Here is an 18,514-nt window from a genome sequence, read left to right as displayed (position 1 = left end):
GATGAAGGAGCAAGATTAAAACCTACAAGAACAATTAAATGAAGAGGAGATAAGCAATCTATCTGAAACAGAATTCAGAGTATGATAGTAAAGATGATCCAAGATCTTAGAAACAGACTGGAGGCATGGATTGAAAGATACAAGAAAAGTTTAGCAAAGTCCTAGAAGAACTAAAACACAAATAAACAGAAATGAACAAGACAGGAACTGAAAATGAAAAATACATTAGAAGAAATCAATAACAGAATAACTGAGGCAGAAGAATGGATAAGTGACCTGGAAGACAGAGTGGTAGAAATCTCAGCTGTAGAACAGAATAATAATAATAATAAAATGAAAAGAAATGTGAATAAACTCAGAGACATCTGGAACAACATTAAATGCATGAACATTTGAATTACAGAGGTCCCAGAAGAAGAAGAAAAAGGGTCTGAGAAAATATTTTAAGGGATCACAGTAAAGAACTTTTCTAACATGGGAAACGAGGTAGTCACCCAAGCCTAGAAAGCAAAGAGAGTTGCATAAAGGATAAACACAAGGAGGAACACACTGAGACACATATTATTAAACTAACAAAAATTAAGTACAAAAAATATTAAAAGCAACAAGGGGAAAGCAACAAATAACATACAAGGAAACCCCAAAAGGTTATCAGCTGATTTTTCAGCAGAAACTCTGCAGGTCAGAAGGGAGTGGCAGGATATATTTAAAATGATGAAAAGGAAAGGCCTATAACCAAGAATACTCTAACCAGTGAGGCTCTCATTCAGATTTGACAGAGCATCAAAAGTTTTACAGATACACAAAAGCTGAGAGCATTCAGCACCTCCAAATCAGCTTTACAACTAAAGGAACTTCTATAGGCAAAAAAAAAACACTAGAAAGGAGAACAAAAAAGGAAGGAAAAGAGAAAAAAGACATACAAAGAAAACCACACCCCAAACAATTAAGAAAATGGCAATAGGAACATATATATTGATAATTATCTGAAATGTAAATGGAATAATGTTCCAACCAGAAGAAACAGACTGGCTGAATGGATAAAACAACAAGACCCATATATTTGCTGTCTACAAGAGACCCACTTCAGACCTAAGGATACATGCAGACTGAAAGTGTGGAGATGGAAAAAGATATTCCATAAAAATGGAAAGCAAAGAAAAGCTGGAGTAGCAATACTCGCATCAGACAAAATAGACTTTAAAACAAAGACTGTTAATAAGACAAGGAAAGATGCTACCTAATAATCAAGGGATCAATCCAAGAAGAAGATAAAGCAATTGTAAATATTTATGCACTCAACCTAGGAGAAGCTCAATACATAAAGCAAATGCTAACAGCCATATAATGGGAAATTGACAGGAACATGATTAATACCAATGGATGGATCATCCAGACAAAAAATTAACAAGAAAACACAAGTCTTAAATGAAACATTAGACCAGATAGACTTAATTGATATATGCAGGACATTCCATCAGAAAACAGCAGAATATACTTTCTTTTCAAGAACACATGGAACATTCTCCAGGATAGATCACATCTTGGGTCACAAATCAAGCTTCAGTAAAGTTAAGAAAACTGATACTGTATCAGGTATCTTTTCTGAAACAGTGCTATGTGCTTAGAAAGCAAATACGGGGAGAGGGGGTGGGAACTATAAAAACACAAACAAGTGGAGGCTAAACAATGTGCTACTAAACAACCTATGGATAACTGGAGAAATAAAAAAGGAAATAAAAAATATCTAGAAATAATTGAAAACTAAAACATGATGACCCAAAGCCTATGGAAAGCAGCACAGTTCTAAGAGGGAAGTTTATAACAATACAATCCATCTCAAGAAAAATATCAAATAAACAACACAACACAACTTGTACCAAATGCAACTAGAGAAGTAAGAACAAACAAAACCAAAAGTTAGTAGACGGAAAGAAATAATAAAAAATCAGAGCAAAAATAAATGAAATATTATAAAACAAAGAATAGCAAAAACCAATTAAACTAAAATTGGTTCTTTGAGAAGATAAGCAAAATTGATTAAAACCACTAGCCAGACTCCTTAAGAAAAAAAAGGGAGAGGACTCAAATCAATAAAATTAGAAATGGAAAAGGAGACATTACAGCTGACACCACAGAAATACAAAAGATCATAAGAGACTACTACAAGCAATTACTAAGTTGACCAAAATGTTTGTTTGGCTCTTTCTGTAACATCTTCTGAAAAAATTTGAGTGAACTTTTTGACCAACTCAATGTCTGCCAATAAAATGGACAACATGGAAGAAACGGACAAATTCTTAGAAAGGTATAACTTTCTGAGACTGAACTAGGAGGAAATAGAAAATATGAACAGGGATTTCCCTGGTGGTCCAGTGGTTAAAAATCTGTCTCCCAGAGCAGAGGATACAGGATTGATCCTTGGAGAACTATGATTCCCACAAGCCAGAGAGGAACTAAGGCCACACGCTACAACTAGAGAGAAACCCATGTGCCACAGCAAAGAACCTACACGCCATAGCTAAAACCTCATGCAGCCCTATAAGTAAATCAATATATTAAAAAAATTTTAACTGAACAAAAATATGAAAAGGCCAGTCATGAATAATGCAATTGAAATGAAACTGCGATTAAAATCTTCCAAGAAACAAAAGTCCAGGACTAGATGGCATCACAGGTGAATTCTATTTTAGAGACCAGCTAAGACATCCTTCTCAAATTCTTCCAAAAATTGCAGAGGGAGGGATGCTCCCAAGCTAATTTTATGAGGCCACTATGACCCTGATACCAAAACCAGACAAAATTAATACACAGGAATCTCTTTCATTCCAATACACTAACAGAAGATCAGAAAGAGAAATTAAGAAAACAATTCCATTTACAATTGCATCATGGAGATGAAACTATCTAGGGATAAAACTAACTGAGAAGGAAAAATACCTTGATTCAGAAAACTACAGGATACTGATGAAAGAAAACAAATATTATACAAATGGATGGAGAGATATACCATGTTCTTGGATTGGAAGAATCAACACTGTAAAAATAATTATAGTACCCAAAGCAATCCACAGATTCAATGCAATCCCCATCAAATTACCAAAGACATTATTCCACAGAATCAAATTAAAATAGTTTTTAATTTGTATGGAAACACAAAATACCCCAAATAGCCAAAGCAATCTTGAAAAATAAAAACAGAGCTCGAGGAATCAGGCTCTCTGACTTCAGACTATACTCCAAAGCTACAGCAATCAAGACAGTATAGTACTGGGGCAAAAAAAGACATATGGATCAATGTAACAAGATATAAAGCCCAAAGATAAATCCAGACACCCATGTTCACCTAATTTATGACAAAGGAGGCAAGAATATACAATGGAAAAAAGACAGTCTCTTCAATAAGTGGTGCTGGGAAAACTGGGCAGCTATCTGTAAAAGAATGAAATTAGAACACTTCCTAATATCATACACAAAAATAAACTCAAAATAGATTAAAGACCTAGATGTAAGGCTGGGCACTTACAACTCTTAGAGAAAACGATAAGCAGAACACTCTCTAACATAAATTATAGAAAGATCTTTTTGGACCCATCTTCCAGAATAGTGAAACTAAAAACAAAAATAAGCAAAATGAGGTCTAATTAAACTTATAACCTTTTTCACAGTAAATGAAACAATAAATAAAACAATAAGACAACCTTCAGAATAGCAGAAAATATTTGCAAACAAAACCACCAACAAGGGGTTCATCTCCAAAATATACAAATAGCTCATGTAGCTCAATAATAAAAGAAACAATCCAATGAAAAAATGGGTGGAAGACCTAAATAGACATTTTATCAAAGAAGACCTACAGATGGCCAAAAAGCACATTAAAAAGATGCTCAACATCACTGATTATTAGAGAAATGAAAATCAAAATTACTTGTCATCATGAAAACATTTATAAACAACAAATGCTGGTGAGGGTGTGGAGAAAAAGGAAACCCTCCTACACCGTTGTTGGAAAAGTAAATTGGTACAACTACTATGGAGAACAATATGGAGGTTTTTAAAAAAATTAAAAATAGAACTACAATATGACCAGGAAATCTCATTCCAGTCATTTATCTGCAGAAAACCATAATTCAAATTGATACACGCACCCCAGTATTTATTGCAGCACTATTTACAATAGCCAAGACATGGAAGGAACCTAAACGTCCATCAACAGAGGAATGGATAAAGACCTGGTACATATTTACAATGGGATATTAGTCATAAAAAGGAACAAAGCAGTGCCATTTGCAGAGATGTGAAGAGACCTAGAGACTGTCATATAGAATGAAGTAAGTTGGAGAGAGAAAAATACATATCGTGTAATATCACTTATATTTGGAATCTAGAAAAATGGTACCAATGAACTTATTTGCAAAGCAGAAATGAGGACACAGATGTAGAGAACAACCTTATGGATATCAGTGGGGGAAAGGAGGGTAGGATGAACTGGGAGATTGGGGTTGGGATTGACATATGCACATTACTATGTATAAAATGAGAACCTACTGTGTAGCACAGGGAAGTCAATGTTCTGTGAGGATCTGTATGGGAAGGAAATCTAAAAAAGCGGGGGATATATGTATACATATAGATGATTCACCTTGCAGAAACACAGTATTGTAAAGCAAATATGCGTGCATGCATGCTAAGTTACTTCAGTTGTATCCAACTCTTTGCAACCCTATGGACTGTAGCCCACGAGGTTCCTCTACCCAGGGGATTCTCTAGGCAAGAATACTGGAGTGGATTGCCATGCCTTCCTCCAGGGGATCTTCCTAACCCAGGGATTGAACCTGTGTCTCTTATGTCTCTTGGATTGACAGGAAGGTTCTTTACAATTCACACCACAAATCTGAACTGAGAAATACTTACACACATGTTTTTTTTCAATAGTAAATACTGTGGTACTATATAGTTTGTGGTTGGTTTAACCCACAACTGCAGAACAGCAGACACTGAAAGAACCAGGGATATGAGGCCCTTCTATAAGTTATATGCAGATTTTCAATTGCTTGCTAAAACTGAGTTCAGTGGAACAAAAGGACACGGTTTATTTAAATATGTAAAATTAAAGCTGCCTTTGACCCGAATACTTTTCTCTTTTGCCTTCTTAGCTAGTAAGGGGAAATTTTTTTAAGTCCAGAACATTTCTCCACTGTGTAGCAATCTGAACCTATTTTCAAAACCTCATTTATGTTTCACAAATGTTATAAAATTAAGTCACAGAGAAAAAATTTTTGCAACAATTTTTATTAGAAGTAAGAACACATAAGTGTATATAAATTATAATTGTACTCAGTTGTCAGTTATGTCTGATTCTTTGTGACCCCGTGGACTGTAGCCCATCAGGCTCCTCGGTCCATGGAATTTTTCAGGCAAGAGCACTGTAGTGGGTTGCCATTTTCTACTCCAGGGGATCTTCCTAACCCAGGGATCAAACTTGTGTCTCTTATGTTTCCAGGATTGGTAGGTGGATTCTTTACCACTAGCGCCACCTGGGAAGCCCTATAAATTATAGCTGCATTTCTGTAAATAAACTTATACATCTCTGGGAATGGAATTATGAGGCTTTTACTTTCTAAGATGTACATTTTTGTAATATTTGAAAAATTACTATCTTTATATTATTTTTATGGCCTGTCTTAATTTTGTAACAAGAAAAAAAAAGTCACTTAGAAACAAAATCATTGGGTCTCTTAGGAAGGCAGCCATATCAGATATTTTTCTGAAGTGAGAATATCATAAAACAGAGTGGACTAAGCAAATCCTGATTTTCAAAGAGGAAAATGACTATCAAAACTCTCTCACACATACTCACACACACACAAATATACACATGCATAAACACACACATATACACTTAGGACATTACCAAATCCCAAGTAGTCCAGGTTTAATGTTCCCATTTGGAAAAAATCCAGGCCCTTTGCTTTCTTTATTATTTCTCAACTGAATTTTCATCTTTACTAAAATTTCTAAATAAACTTGGTCAAAGGGAAAGGAAATGAGAACTAGAGTTTCATTATTTCTTGTGCACTGGATTGAAAAGACTTTCCCCATTTCCCAATGATACTCCCCAAAAGGGACCAGTGTTCATTCCTGGGCAAACTTCCAGGAATTTTCCGTCTATTTAGAAATATAATTTTATATTAGGAAAAAAAAAATCTCTAAATGCCATGTGACCCAAAGTTCTTGCTTCTAGTGAAAACTGTTGAAATAAAATTTCCTCTATGACTTTTATAACATTTATGAAACATAAGTGAGGATTTGAAAAAATAGTTTTAGAGTGCTACACAGTGGAGAAATATTCTGGGCTTAAAAAAATAGCTCCCCCCTTGAAATAAGAAGGCACAAGAAAAAAGTATTTGGGTCAAAAAATCCTTAAATTTTATGTATTTAAATAAATTATGTTCATTGTTTCAATAAACCCAAAAGCTTTAACAGGCAATCTATCATGATCACAGAACATACAAATCAAAACTCTGAGTCATGATACTTCTTCTGATGCTGAAACAGTGAGACTAAGTCAGCTAAGAAGTGAAGTTTTCTTGCTTCCTGAAAATGTACAAACTGCTTTAGCTCACATCTATTTGTTAACAATTCTACACCTATTTTGCAATTTGTTTGGTGGAATAAAACATAGTTTTAAAATCTATCTTATACTAAAGTAAAGAATTTCTCTAAGCAAATTTCTTTAAGTGTTAGAACTAGTGTTGCTTCAAATCATTAATAGCCTTACTAGAACTTCAGCAGGCTTCTTCCAGAGTAAGTGATGTCCTTGCAAATTTGTTTTCTTGCTTTGCTTAAAAACATGTTTCATGTTTTAAGGACTAGGCAAGTAAAATGGATTTCCTTAGCATTTTTTTATGTATAAGGATATAACAAGCCTTATTAGTATCTAAGATGTTGAGACAGCATAGCACAGTGGCATATCTTATACAGAACATTGACATCCAAGTCTCATATGTGTTGGAATCCCTGTTCCACCACTTGCTGAGGGCCCCTGGGGAAACTGCTAAACTTCTGATTTTCATCTGTAAAAGGAGGGTTAGTAAAATCCACATCACTGGGCAGCTACAAATATTAAATAAGATAACTGTAAACTGCGTAACATGTTATATTCTGCAGAGTGAGCACTCAATAAACTATAACAATTACTATCATATATTTTTAAGGTTGAAAAATTCTTAAAACTAGTTCTAGAATTTCTTGATAACTTCTAAAAGAATAGAATATGTCAAAAATTATTATAAATTTCTCTTCAGATTGTTAGATTTCAAACTTATCCAAATAACTTACCCCAAATTAACAGGTAGTTGCTATTTTGCCACACTGTTTTAAAACAGGGAAGAAGTTGACCATATGACACAAAAAGACAACCTGCTTTCCATATTTATAGCACTTATGAATTATGATATTATAAGATATATATAAAATATTATACATATTTATGAATATGTATAATATTCTAAAATGATATATATAGATATCATATATAAATACAATAATATAATATTACCTCTTTTCCCTACATTGTTTTTTTTATTGTATCAAATGAAATAACAGATGTGAAATATGTAATATATCAAGCACCATCACACAAAGACAAAATATCTTTGTATAGATATTACATCTAGTTCTATTACCTTTAGCAACTAATTATTATGAATTTACTATGTATCACTGTTCTAAATACTTTAAATAAAATCTTATTAAATCTTCACAGCATCTTTATAAGGTATTTCCATTTTACAGGTGAAGATACAAATGTACAGAGAACAGTTATTAAAGATTTGATTCCAGAATTCTGATTTCAAAGACTACATTCTTAATTACTATACTACCCTGCTTCTTTTGATCATGTAAGTGGGCTAGAAAAATAAAACATAAAACATATGCAAAATTAAACCTAGAATTCTAGCTTGCTATTTCAGTAGTTTTTCCAGGCTATCAAATTACATGTTATCAAGTTATTTCTGTGTTCTGAAAGTAATTCTTTCTTGAGCTGATGTGTATAACTCTTATTCTTACCTTTTCAAAGTATGTTTTATGCTGAAAAACTACCAAACAGAAGTTTCTATGTTTTATCTAATTCTCTATGTGTTGCTGTAGAGAAAGAAAAATGTATTGGTAAGACTGTTGGTCTGAAAATAAAAAAGTTCTGTAACACCTACTTCTCAAATTATTATAGTTAATGTAAACTGAGGGATTAACAGGAGAATATTTCTGTCATGAACTTTACATACATTTAGATTGACTATGGCTTCAGGAACACATGTTCATCCAAATATGAAAAAAATCTTCAACTGCTAGCTGTGGACGTAGGAAAAAGCTTAGTTTGCTGCACGAAATATAGCATAAACAGAAAAGAGCAAGTTAACAATGGAAAAGCAACAAAAGCTATAAACTCCATCTTTGCTTGTGTGCTTATGTTCCAACAACAGCATACATCAAAATTAAACCCAACTTAATTTTTTTAAGTTATGTTAAATACATGAAAAAAAGCCATGAATTATAGACTTTACCTCCTTCTCTTTGAACTATATGATAGAGATGAACACTGTGTAGAATACAATCTAGATCATGGTCTGTATAGCCTTTATCATGCATGTCATCCACCGAATCTGGATAAATTACTTGATCTCGAAGACTTCCAAGAGACATGTATGGCCTGTAAAACACAAGAATCCGAGACAAAATCAGTTTAGTTTACTTATTGTGACATCCTAGTAGCCTGAAAACTCTAGAGGAGTCTTTAAATACTCTATATCTAGGATTATATTTATTACCTGGTGATAAGTATTCTCTCTTAGATGTGGCAGGACAATACTCTGTTTTATTCATGTGAAAAAACATATTGAGACATGCCACAAGAAAAGTTTCTACAGGAAATACTTGGATATTTTCAGCACATAAATACATACTTGTTCTGTTGTATTTTTTTTTTAAGTTTTATACTCTGAATTTAATTCTTCAAAATACTTTGAAAAGGCAAGTCCTTTCCAAGAGGACAAGGATTCTGTTTAGGGGAACTGATTCAATCAGTGAAAAACTTGGGTAACAGTTTCCCAGCACATTTTGATTATTCCGTCCAAAAATGATTTATGTCTCTATCATATAAAGACATACCTGTAGGAAAGTACTACAAGATATATTATTATTATTTGCCACTTTATTTATTTTTTAATTGAAGGATAATTGCTTTACAGAGTTTTTTTATTTTCTGTCAAAGATCAACAAGAATCAGCCATAGGTACACCCATATCTCCTCCCTCCTTAACTTCCCTCCCATCTCCCTCCCCATCCCACCCTTCTAGATTGTCACGGAACCCCTATTTGAGCTCCCTGGGTCATACAGCAAATTCCCATTGGCTATCTATTTTACATATGGTATTGTAAGTTTCCATGTGTTCTGTTATATTTTATAAATGTTGCTTCTGTATTTCATCTAAAACTATTTGGGTTAAAAATTATAAAATTTGAGCCTTTGACATTACGAACAAACAAACCTTTTAAAAGATATTCAACATAAGAGAAATGCAAATTAACAATATACTTAGTTTCTTACTTATCAGATTAGTAGAAGCTCAAAAACTTGACAGTTCACTCAATTGGCAAGTCTATGGAGAGACAGGTACTTTCTTACAATCATGAAAATGCAAAATGGTACAACCCTTTGGGGAGGATTTGGCAAACCAATATACCATCTGGTGTTTGATCCACCTCTAGGACTTTATTCTAAAAATATACTTTCAAAAGTGTACTACCAAGAACAAAAAAGTATGTAAAGTTATCCATTACAGCATTATTTGAAATTGCAAAATATTGAGAAAACCTAAATTCACATACAAAAGAGACTGAATAAATAAACAATAGTACCTTTACCATGCAGCTATAAAACTGGATGTGGAAGATTTCTATGAATTGATATAGAGTGATTTCTATGATATGTTAAGTTGAAAAGCAAAATACAAAGTAGATGTATAGCAGAATTTCTCAACAGTGGTATTATGGATACGTTAAACCAGATAATTCTTTGTTACTGAGGTACATCTTGTGTCTTATAGGACATTTAACAGCACATTTGGTCTCTACCCACTAGATGACTAGATGTTAGTAGCATCCCACTGTGGCAGAGACAAAAAATAAGTTTTCAAATATTATCCTCCAGGGGACAAAACTGTCTCCATTTGATAGACCCACCAATGTGCAATATACTACTTTCATGTAAAATGAAAGCAAAATAAGAAAACATAAATCTGCTGATATTTACAAAAGGAAATACAGTAAACCAGAAACTAATGAAATCACTTATCTATAGGAGATGGGAGGAACAAACCAGGATAGATAGGGAAGGGAGAGACCACTCTAAATATCCTCTCTATGTATTTTAACTCTTAGACTCATGTTAAATGATATTATTTTAAATAACTAATAAAGATGAAGGAAGAAATCCTAAAATTGAATACAAACAGAAACAAATAAACTGTAAGTATATCAAATGAACACCATAACCACATTGAAAGGGGAAGAGAGACTGATCTAAGTAACTTTCAAATTTGGCTACATAATTTCAGTTGAAAACCAAAAGAACCACAAAGCAACTTTGAAACTAACTGTTCATGTTTCTTATTGCTGCAGGTGTAGAAATTCTGAAACTATGTTGTAGGAAAGACCAAGTAAGTAAATTTTAATAATGTCACAAGGAAGGGTTCTCATTATGGAAGAAGGAAAATATAAATATGAAATGTGGGAGGAAAAGCAAAAAAAGAAAAAAAACTGTAGTGTTTAATGAGTATCACCATGAATTCATATTTTTTCAAACAAAAATATCATGAAGAAACTATCTGATTAACCCAAACTGAGGGACTTTATGAATCACCAACAATAGTTTTGCACTCATTACAAATATCAATGTCATAAAAAAAATGCTGAGGAATTCATTCCAGTTTAAAGAAACTAGAGCAACATGGCAACTAAAATGCAATGTATGAGACTGGACTGAGAAAAATGTTATTATAAAGAATAATATTGTATCAACTGGCAACATTTCAGTGTAGAAAGTTGTTGGACATTATCAAGAGGACTTCACTGTCAGTTGTCCAGGAAGTTGGACTGAGGCAATCTGATGCTCCTGACCCTCTCCCCTGGCCTATGTTCAACCCACAGTTTCCACAGCCACCAAGATTTTTAAAAGGAGACCGCCTGAGAGAGCAATGTGGTGTTGCAACCATCTGGATGGTATACATGACTGAATTCCATTAAAGTCTGTACAAATTTTTATGATTCTGATAGATGGAATTAGAGATCTACTCATCTTGAGGCTACCCGACACAAGCCTCAGATGTAACTTCCCTTGCTTATTAAATCTGCCACCCACCAGTCTAGAGTGGTCTGCCTTTCCCTGGTCTCTTCTTCCCTCTGTGTATGAGGGACAGTACGAAAACCAATAAAAGTATGTTCAGATAATATTATATCAGCTTTTAAACATTATAAATTTTTATAGGAAATATTACAGTACTTCATTATCTGTAGTTAACTAATTATAAATTATACATGGATTTTCAAATGCTCGGGGGGTCAGCTCCTCTAACTTTTGTATTGTTCAAGGGTCAACTGCATACACTAAAGAAGTCATGCGTGAAGATTTATTTACTGCACCTTACTTAAAATAATAATAAGGTATGTATGTGTACAAGGAAAGAGGGAAAGAATCAAAGATTTTAGTGTACAAAGAGACAGAATTAAAGGTTTGAAATACAAAATGTGTTTTGTAGATCAATTATCTACCCATATTCCTATACCATTAAAATGATTTAGTTTAAGGATAGATACCATAAGGTTATAACAGATTTAACTACTATTTGAAAATAAAAATAATTTATATTTCAATTATACATGTATACATTTACATAATAAGATTCTCAATGGAGTCTTTGCAATATAAGGAATCTCTGCTGCTGCTGCTAAGTTGCTTCAGTCGTGTCCGACTCTGTGCGACCCCATAGATGGCAGCCCGCCAGGCTCTTCTGTCCCTGGGATTCTCCAGGCAAGAATACTGGAGTGGGTTGCCATTTCCTTCTCCAATGCATGAAAGTGAAAAGTGAAAGTGAAGTCGCTCAGTTGTGCCCGACTCTTAGCCACCCCATGGACTACAGCCGACCAGGCTCCTCCGTCCATGGGATTTTCCAGGCAAGAGTACTGGAATGGGGTGCCATCGCCTTCTCCGATAAGGAATCTCTAGTGATATCTTTTAAATTGAGATATATTCACATTATAAAATTTGTACTGTTAAAGTGTAAAATTCAATGATTTTTAGTATATTTACAAGCTCATGTAAATATTACCACTATTTAATTCTAAAACATTTCCTTTATCCCAAAAAGAAACTCAGCAGATACTCCTGGTTCTTCCTTCCTCCCTGGCAAACACTAACCTACTTTCTGTCTCTGTGGATTTGTTTATTCTGGAGATTTCATATGTATGGAATCACACAATATGTACTCTTCTCTCTCTCAGCATAAAGTCTTCAGGTTATCCCTTGTAGTAGGTTGCAGTATTTCATTCTTTCCTATGTCTGAATTAAATTCCACTGTATAGATACACATTTGGTTAACCTGGATATTTCAGTTGTTTTCACTCTTTGGCTATTATGAACAGTGGGCATACATCTTGGAGTGGTGCATATGTTAACTCTGTTTAATTTTTTGAGGAACTGGTCAATTGTTTTTCCCAAGGGCTGCATCATTTCTAGTCACTTTTCTTCTACCTTGTCTTACCCGCTCCAGAATTCTGGTCTGGAGAATTCCATGGACAGGGGAGACTGGCAGGCTACAGTCCATGGGGTCACAAAGATTTAGGCATAACAGAATGACTAACATTTTCACTTCTTGTATTCCCTATGTCTTCTCTTTCTGGTCTCTGCTTTATCTTTCCTCTCTAGTTTAACTATATTTTTTTTAAAACACAGAATTAGGATACAATGTTACTTATTTCCATCATTTTAAGCATTTATATAATGTGATATTTTCTCATAATAACAACAGTAGCATAAAATATACAGTGGCTCTCAGGGCCAGGGTACAATTTTTTAGTTGGTACCCTGAGACTAAGAAGAAATACAAGGAAATATTAAGAGTCAGTATTTTGTTAACTTACAAAGCAATGTCCGTCCCAATTTAAAGTAAATCGGAGGCACAGATATCCTCAGTATAAAACCCAAAAAAATCAGTCCACAGGACAGCCATGACAATACATAACTAAGACTACAATGATTAAAGTACATCTGAACATTCATTTCAAAGGTTTTTCTACAGGATTCCACTATAAGATCTGATTAACCAGCAATATTTGATGAAATACCATTTTATATCTACATTTCAGAGAAGACAATATAAAGACATGGATGTGATAATGGGTTTTGGAGAGAGAGTTCTAGACTAGAATCTCGATCCGGCCATTTACTAGCAATGTGACCCAGATCCTGAGCTACACTTATCTCATTTGTAAAGTAACTTACTTATTGAACTTGTTATGAGGATAAAATGAAGGAGTGGGTTTTTATAAAGCAATATAGCCAGAGGACAGACTGAAAAATCTGCCTGCAATGCAAGAGACCTGGGTTTGAGCCTTAGGTCAAGAAGACCCCCTGGAGAAAGGAATGGGTACCTACTCCAGCATTGTTGTCTGGAGAATTCTATGGACAGAGAAGCCTAGCAGGCTACAGTATATTGGGTCAATGCTACAAAGAGTTGGACAGGATTGGGTGATTAACACTCTCACATGAAGCAACTTAGTACAGTATGACAGACACATAGTAGGCATTCAATAAACCATTATGGAGACAAAAAAAAAGTTCATTAAAAAGGAAATATTTTTAAAAAGAACTTAAGTTTGTTTTCTGTGTCTGAGTCTGTTTCTATTTTGTAACAGAAAAGTTCAATTGAAAGTTGAGAGTTCATTTGAAAACAAACTGATGGTTACCAAAAATGGAAGACGAAGGGGAGGGATGCATTAGGAGTGTTAAATTAGAACATAAAATCTATTGTATATAAAACTGATAAACAGTAATGTTATATACTATTTAACTATTAAGCAGGATAGCACAGGGAAATATATTAAATATCTTGTCACAACCTTTACTGGAAAAGAATACATCACACACTTATGGTCAATTTATCTTCAACAAAGGAGGCAAGAACAAACAGTGAAAAAAAGACAGTCTTTTTAGCAAGCAGTGTTGGGAAAATTGGACAGCCACAGGTAAATCAATGAAGATAGGATATAACTTCTCACTATACACACGAAAAACCTCTCAAAATGGCTTAAAGGCTTAACCATGACATTATACCATAAAACTCCTAAAAGATAACATAGGTAAAACACCCTCTGACATAAATTGTGCTAATGTTTTCTTAGGTCAATTTTCCAAGGTAATAGAAATAAAAACAAAAATAAACAAATTGCACTTAGTCAAACTTATAAGCTTTTGCACAGCAAAAGAAACCATAAACAAAGCAGAAAACAAACCAAAGAATGGGAGAAAATATTTCCAAGTGATGCAACTGACAAGGGCTTAATTTCCAAAATATACAAACTGCTCATTCAACTCAAAAACAAAATAAAACAGTTCATCCCTCAGTCATGTCCAATACTTTGCACCCCATGGACGGCAGCACACCAGGCGTCCCTGTCCATCACCCACACCCGGAGTTTACTCAAACTCATGCCATAGAGTCAGTGATGCCATCTAACCATCTCATCTTCTGTTGTCCCCTTCTCTTCCTGCCTTCAAACTTTTCCAGCATCACGGTCTTTTCCAATGAGTAAGTTTTTGACATCAGGTGGCCAAAGTATTGGAGTTTCAGCTTCAGCATCAGTCCTTTAATGACCATTCAGGACTGATTTTCTTAAGGATTGACTGGTTGGATCTCCTTGCAGTTCAAGGGATTCTCAAGAGTCTTCTCCAACACCACAATTCAAAACACCAATTCTTCAGCACACAACTTTCTTTATAGTCCAACACTCACATCCATACATGACTGCAGGAAAAGCCATAGCTTTGACTAGACCGGCTTCTTTGCCAACAAAAGCCTATTCTATCTAGTTTGGTCATAGCTTTTCTTCCAAGGAGCAAGTATCGTTTAATTTCATGGCTGCAGTCACCATCTGTAGTAACTTTGGAGCCTAAAAAAATAAAGTCTCTCACTGCTTCCATTGTTTCTCCATCAATTTGCCGTGAAGTGATGGGACCAGATGCCATGATCTTAGTTTTCTGAATGTTGAGGTGTAAGCCAACTTTTTCACTCTCTTCTTTCACTTTCATCAAGAGGTTCTTTAGTTCTCCTTGGCTTTCTGCCATAAGGGTGGTGTCATCTGCATATCTGAGGTTATTGATATTTCTCCCAGCAACCTTTATTCCAGCTTGTGCTTCCTCCAGCCCAGCATTTCTCATGATGTACTCTGCATATAAATTAAATAAGCAGGGTGACAATATACAGCCTTGATGTACTCATTTTTCAGTTTGGAGCCAGTCTGTTCTTCCATGTCCAGTTCTAACTGTTGCTTCTTGACCAGCACACAGATTTCTCAGATGGCAGGTCAGGTGGTCTGGTATTCCCATCTCTTGAAAAATCTTTCACATTTGGTTGTGATCCACACAGTCAAAGTCTTTGGTGTAGTCAATAAAGCAGATGTTTTTTGGGGACTCTCTTGCTTTTTTGATGACCCAACAGGTGTTGGAAATTTGATCTCTGGTTCCTCTGCCTTTTCTAAATCCAGCTTGAACATATGGAAGTTCACAGTTCAGGTACTGTTGAAGCATGGCTTGGAGAATTTTGAGCATTACTTTGCTAGCATGTGAGATGAGTACTTTTGTGTGGTAGTTTGAACATTCTTTGGCATTGCCTTTCTTTGGGATTGGAACGAAAACTGACCTTTTCCAGTCCTGTGGCCACTGCTGAGTTTTCCAAATTTGCTGGCATATTGAGTGCAGCACTTTGACAGCATCATCTTTTAGGGTTTGAAATAGTTCAGCTGGAATTCCATCACCTCACCAGATTTGTTTGTAGTGATGCTTCCTAAGGCCCACTTGACTTCACATTCCAGGATGTCTGGCTCTACTTGAGTGATCACACCATCGTGGTTATCTGGGTCATGAAGATCTTTTTTGTATAGTTCTTCTATGTATTCTTGTCACCTCTTAATATCTTCTACTTTTAATAGGTCCATGCCATTTCTGCCCTTTGTTGTGTCCATCTTTGCATGAAATGTTCGCTTAGTATCTGTAATTTTCTTGAAGAGCCCTATAGTCTCTCCCATTCTATTATTTTCCTCTATTTCTTTGCAATGATCACTGAGGAAGACTTTCTTGTCTTTCCTTGATATTCTTTGGAACTCTGAATTCAAATGGGTGTATCTTTCCTTTTCTCCTTTGCCTTTAGCTTATCTTCTTTTCATAGCTATTTGTAAGGCCTCCTCTGACAACCATTTTGCCTTTTTGTATTTCTTTTTTTCTTGGGGATGGTCTTGATCACTGTCCTTTGTACAATGTCATGAACCTCCATCCATAGTTCTTCAGGCACTCTGTCTATCAGATCTAATCACTTGAATCTGTTTGTCACTTCCACTGTATAATCATAAGGGATTTGATTTAGGTCATACATGAATGGCCTAGTGCTCATTCAACTCAAAAACAAAACAAAACAAAATCCATCCAAAAATGGCCGGAGGACCTAAATAGACATTTCTCCAATTAAGATATATAGATGGCCAATAGGCACATGAAAAGATGCTCAAAATCAGTAATTGCTAGAGGGACACAATCAAAATTATGACGAGGTACGACCTTATACCAGACTTCCGTGGTGGCTTAGATGATAAAGTGTCTGTCTACAATGCGGGAGACCTGGATTCGATCCCTGGGTCGGGAAGATCCCCTGCAGAAGGAAATGGCAATCCACTCCAGTACTATTGCCTAGAAAATCCCATGGACAGAGGAGCCTGGTAGGCTACAATCCATGGGGTTGCGAAAGAGTCAGACACGGCTGAGTGACTTCACTTTCACTTTCACTTTTCACCACCTTATACTAGTCATTAAAAAGTCTACAAATAACAAATGCTGGGAAGGGTATGGAGAAAAGGGAACTCTCTTACACTGATTGTAGGAATGCAAATTGGTATAGTCACTGTGGAAAACAGTATGGAGGTTCCTCAGAAAACTAAAAATAGAATTACCATAGGATCCAGCAATCCCATTCCTGGGCATACATCTGGACAAAACTACAATTACAAAAGAAACATACACCCAATGTTCATAGTAGCACTATTCACAATAGCCAAGACATGGAGACAACATAAATGTCCATCTACCAATGAATGGATAATGAAGATATGGTACATATATATCAATACAATGGAGTACTACTCAACCATAAAAAAGTATAAATAATGCCTATTGCAGCTCATAGATGCAACTAGAGATTATTACACTAAGTGAAGTAAAGCAGAAATAGAAAGACAAATACCATATGATGTCATTTCTGTGTTGGATCTAAAATATGACACAAATGAACCCCTCTATGAAACAGAAACAGATTCAGGGATACGGAGAAGAGACTTATGGTTGCCAAGGGAGGAGTTCTGGGGAGGGATTGAGTGCGAGGCTGGGGCTAGCAGATGTAAGCTTTTAAATATAGAATGGATAAACAACCTTTGACTGCATGAATCATAACAAACTATGGAAAATTCTTAAAGATACGGGAATACCAAGTCAACTTACCTGGTCTCCTGAGAAACCTGTATGCAGGCCAAGAAGCAACAGTGAGAACTGGACCATTGGAACAATGAACTGAGTCAATATTGGGAAAGGAGTACATCAAACCTGTATATTGTCACCCTGCTTATTTAACTTACATGCATAGTACATCATGTGAAATGCTGGGCTGGATGACTCACAGCTTGAATCAAGATTGCCAGGAGAACAACCTCAAATATGCAGATGACACCACTCTAATGGCTGGAAGTGAAGAGGAACTAAAGAGCCTCTTGTTGAGAGGGAAAGAAGAGTGTGAAAAAACTGGCTTAAAACTCAATATTCAAAAAATGAAAATCATGGCATACAGTCCTATCACTTCATGGCAAATAGATAGGGAAAAAGTGGAAACAGTGACAGATTTTATTTTCTTGGGCTCCAAAATTACTGCAGACTGTGACAGCAGCCATGAAATTAAAAGATGCTTGCTCTTGGAAAAGAAGTCATGACAAGTATAGACAGCATATTAAAAAGCAGAGACATCACTTTGCCAACAAAAGTCCATCTAGTCAAAGTTGTGATTTTTCCAGTAGTTATGTATAGATGTGAGAGTTGGACCATAAAGAAGGCTGAGCACCAAGAATTGATGCTTTTGAATTGTGGTGCTGGAGAAGACTCTTGAGATTCACTTGGTATGTAAGGAGGTCAGACCAGTCAATC

At 35.2% G+C, this 18,514-nt stretch overlaps 1 protein-coding gene across 1 annotated transcript in view; it reads right to left on the bottom strand.

The window, feature by feature from the left end:
- Nucleotides 1-18,514, bottom strand: part of ABCD2 (ATP binding cassette subfamily D member 2) — a 90,098-nt gene that overhangs the window by 25,387 nt on the left and 46,197 nt on the right. The window contains exon 7 of the mRNA XM_013963869.2: nt 8,568-8,713. Within this exon, the coding sequence (XP_013819323.1) occupies nt 8,568-8,713 (146 nt within the window). The remainder of the gene's footprint in view (nt 1-8,567; nt 8,714-18,514) is intronic.

This window comes from Capra hircus, chromosome 5, assembly GCF_001704415.2.
Source record: "Capra hircus breed San Clemente chromosome 5, ASM170441v1, whole genome shotgun sequence".
NCBI classification, from domain to species: Eukaryota; Metazoa; Chordata; class Mammalia; order Artiodactyla; family Bovidae; genus Capra; species Capra hircus.
Note: the sequence above shows the minus strand (reverse complement) of the source record. Positions and strands in the feature narration are given on the sequence as shown.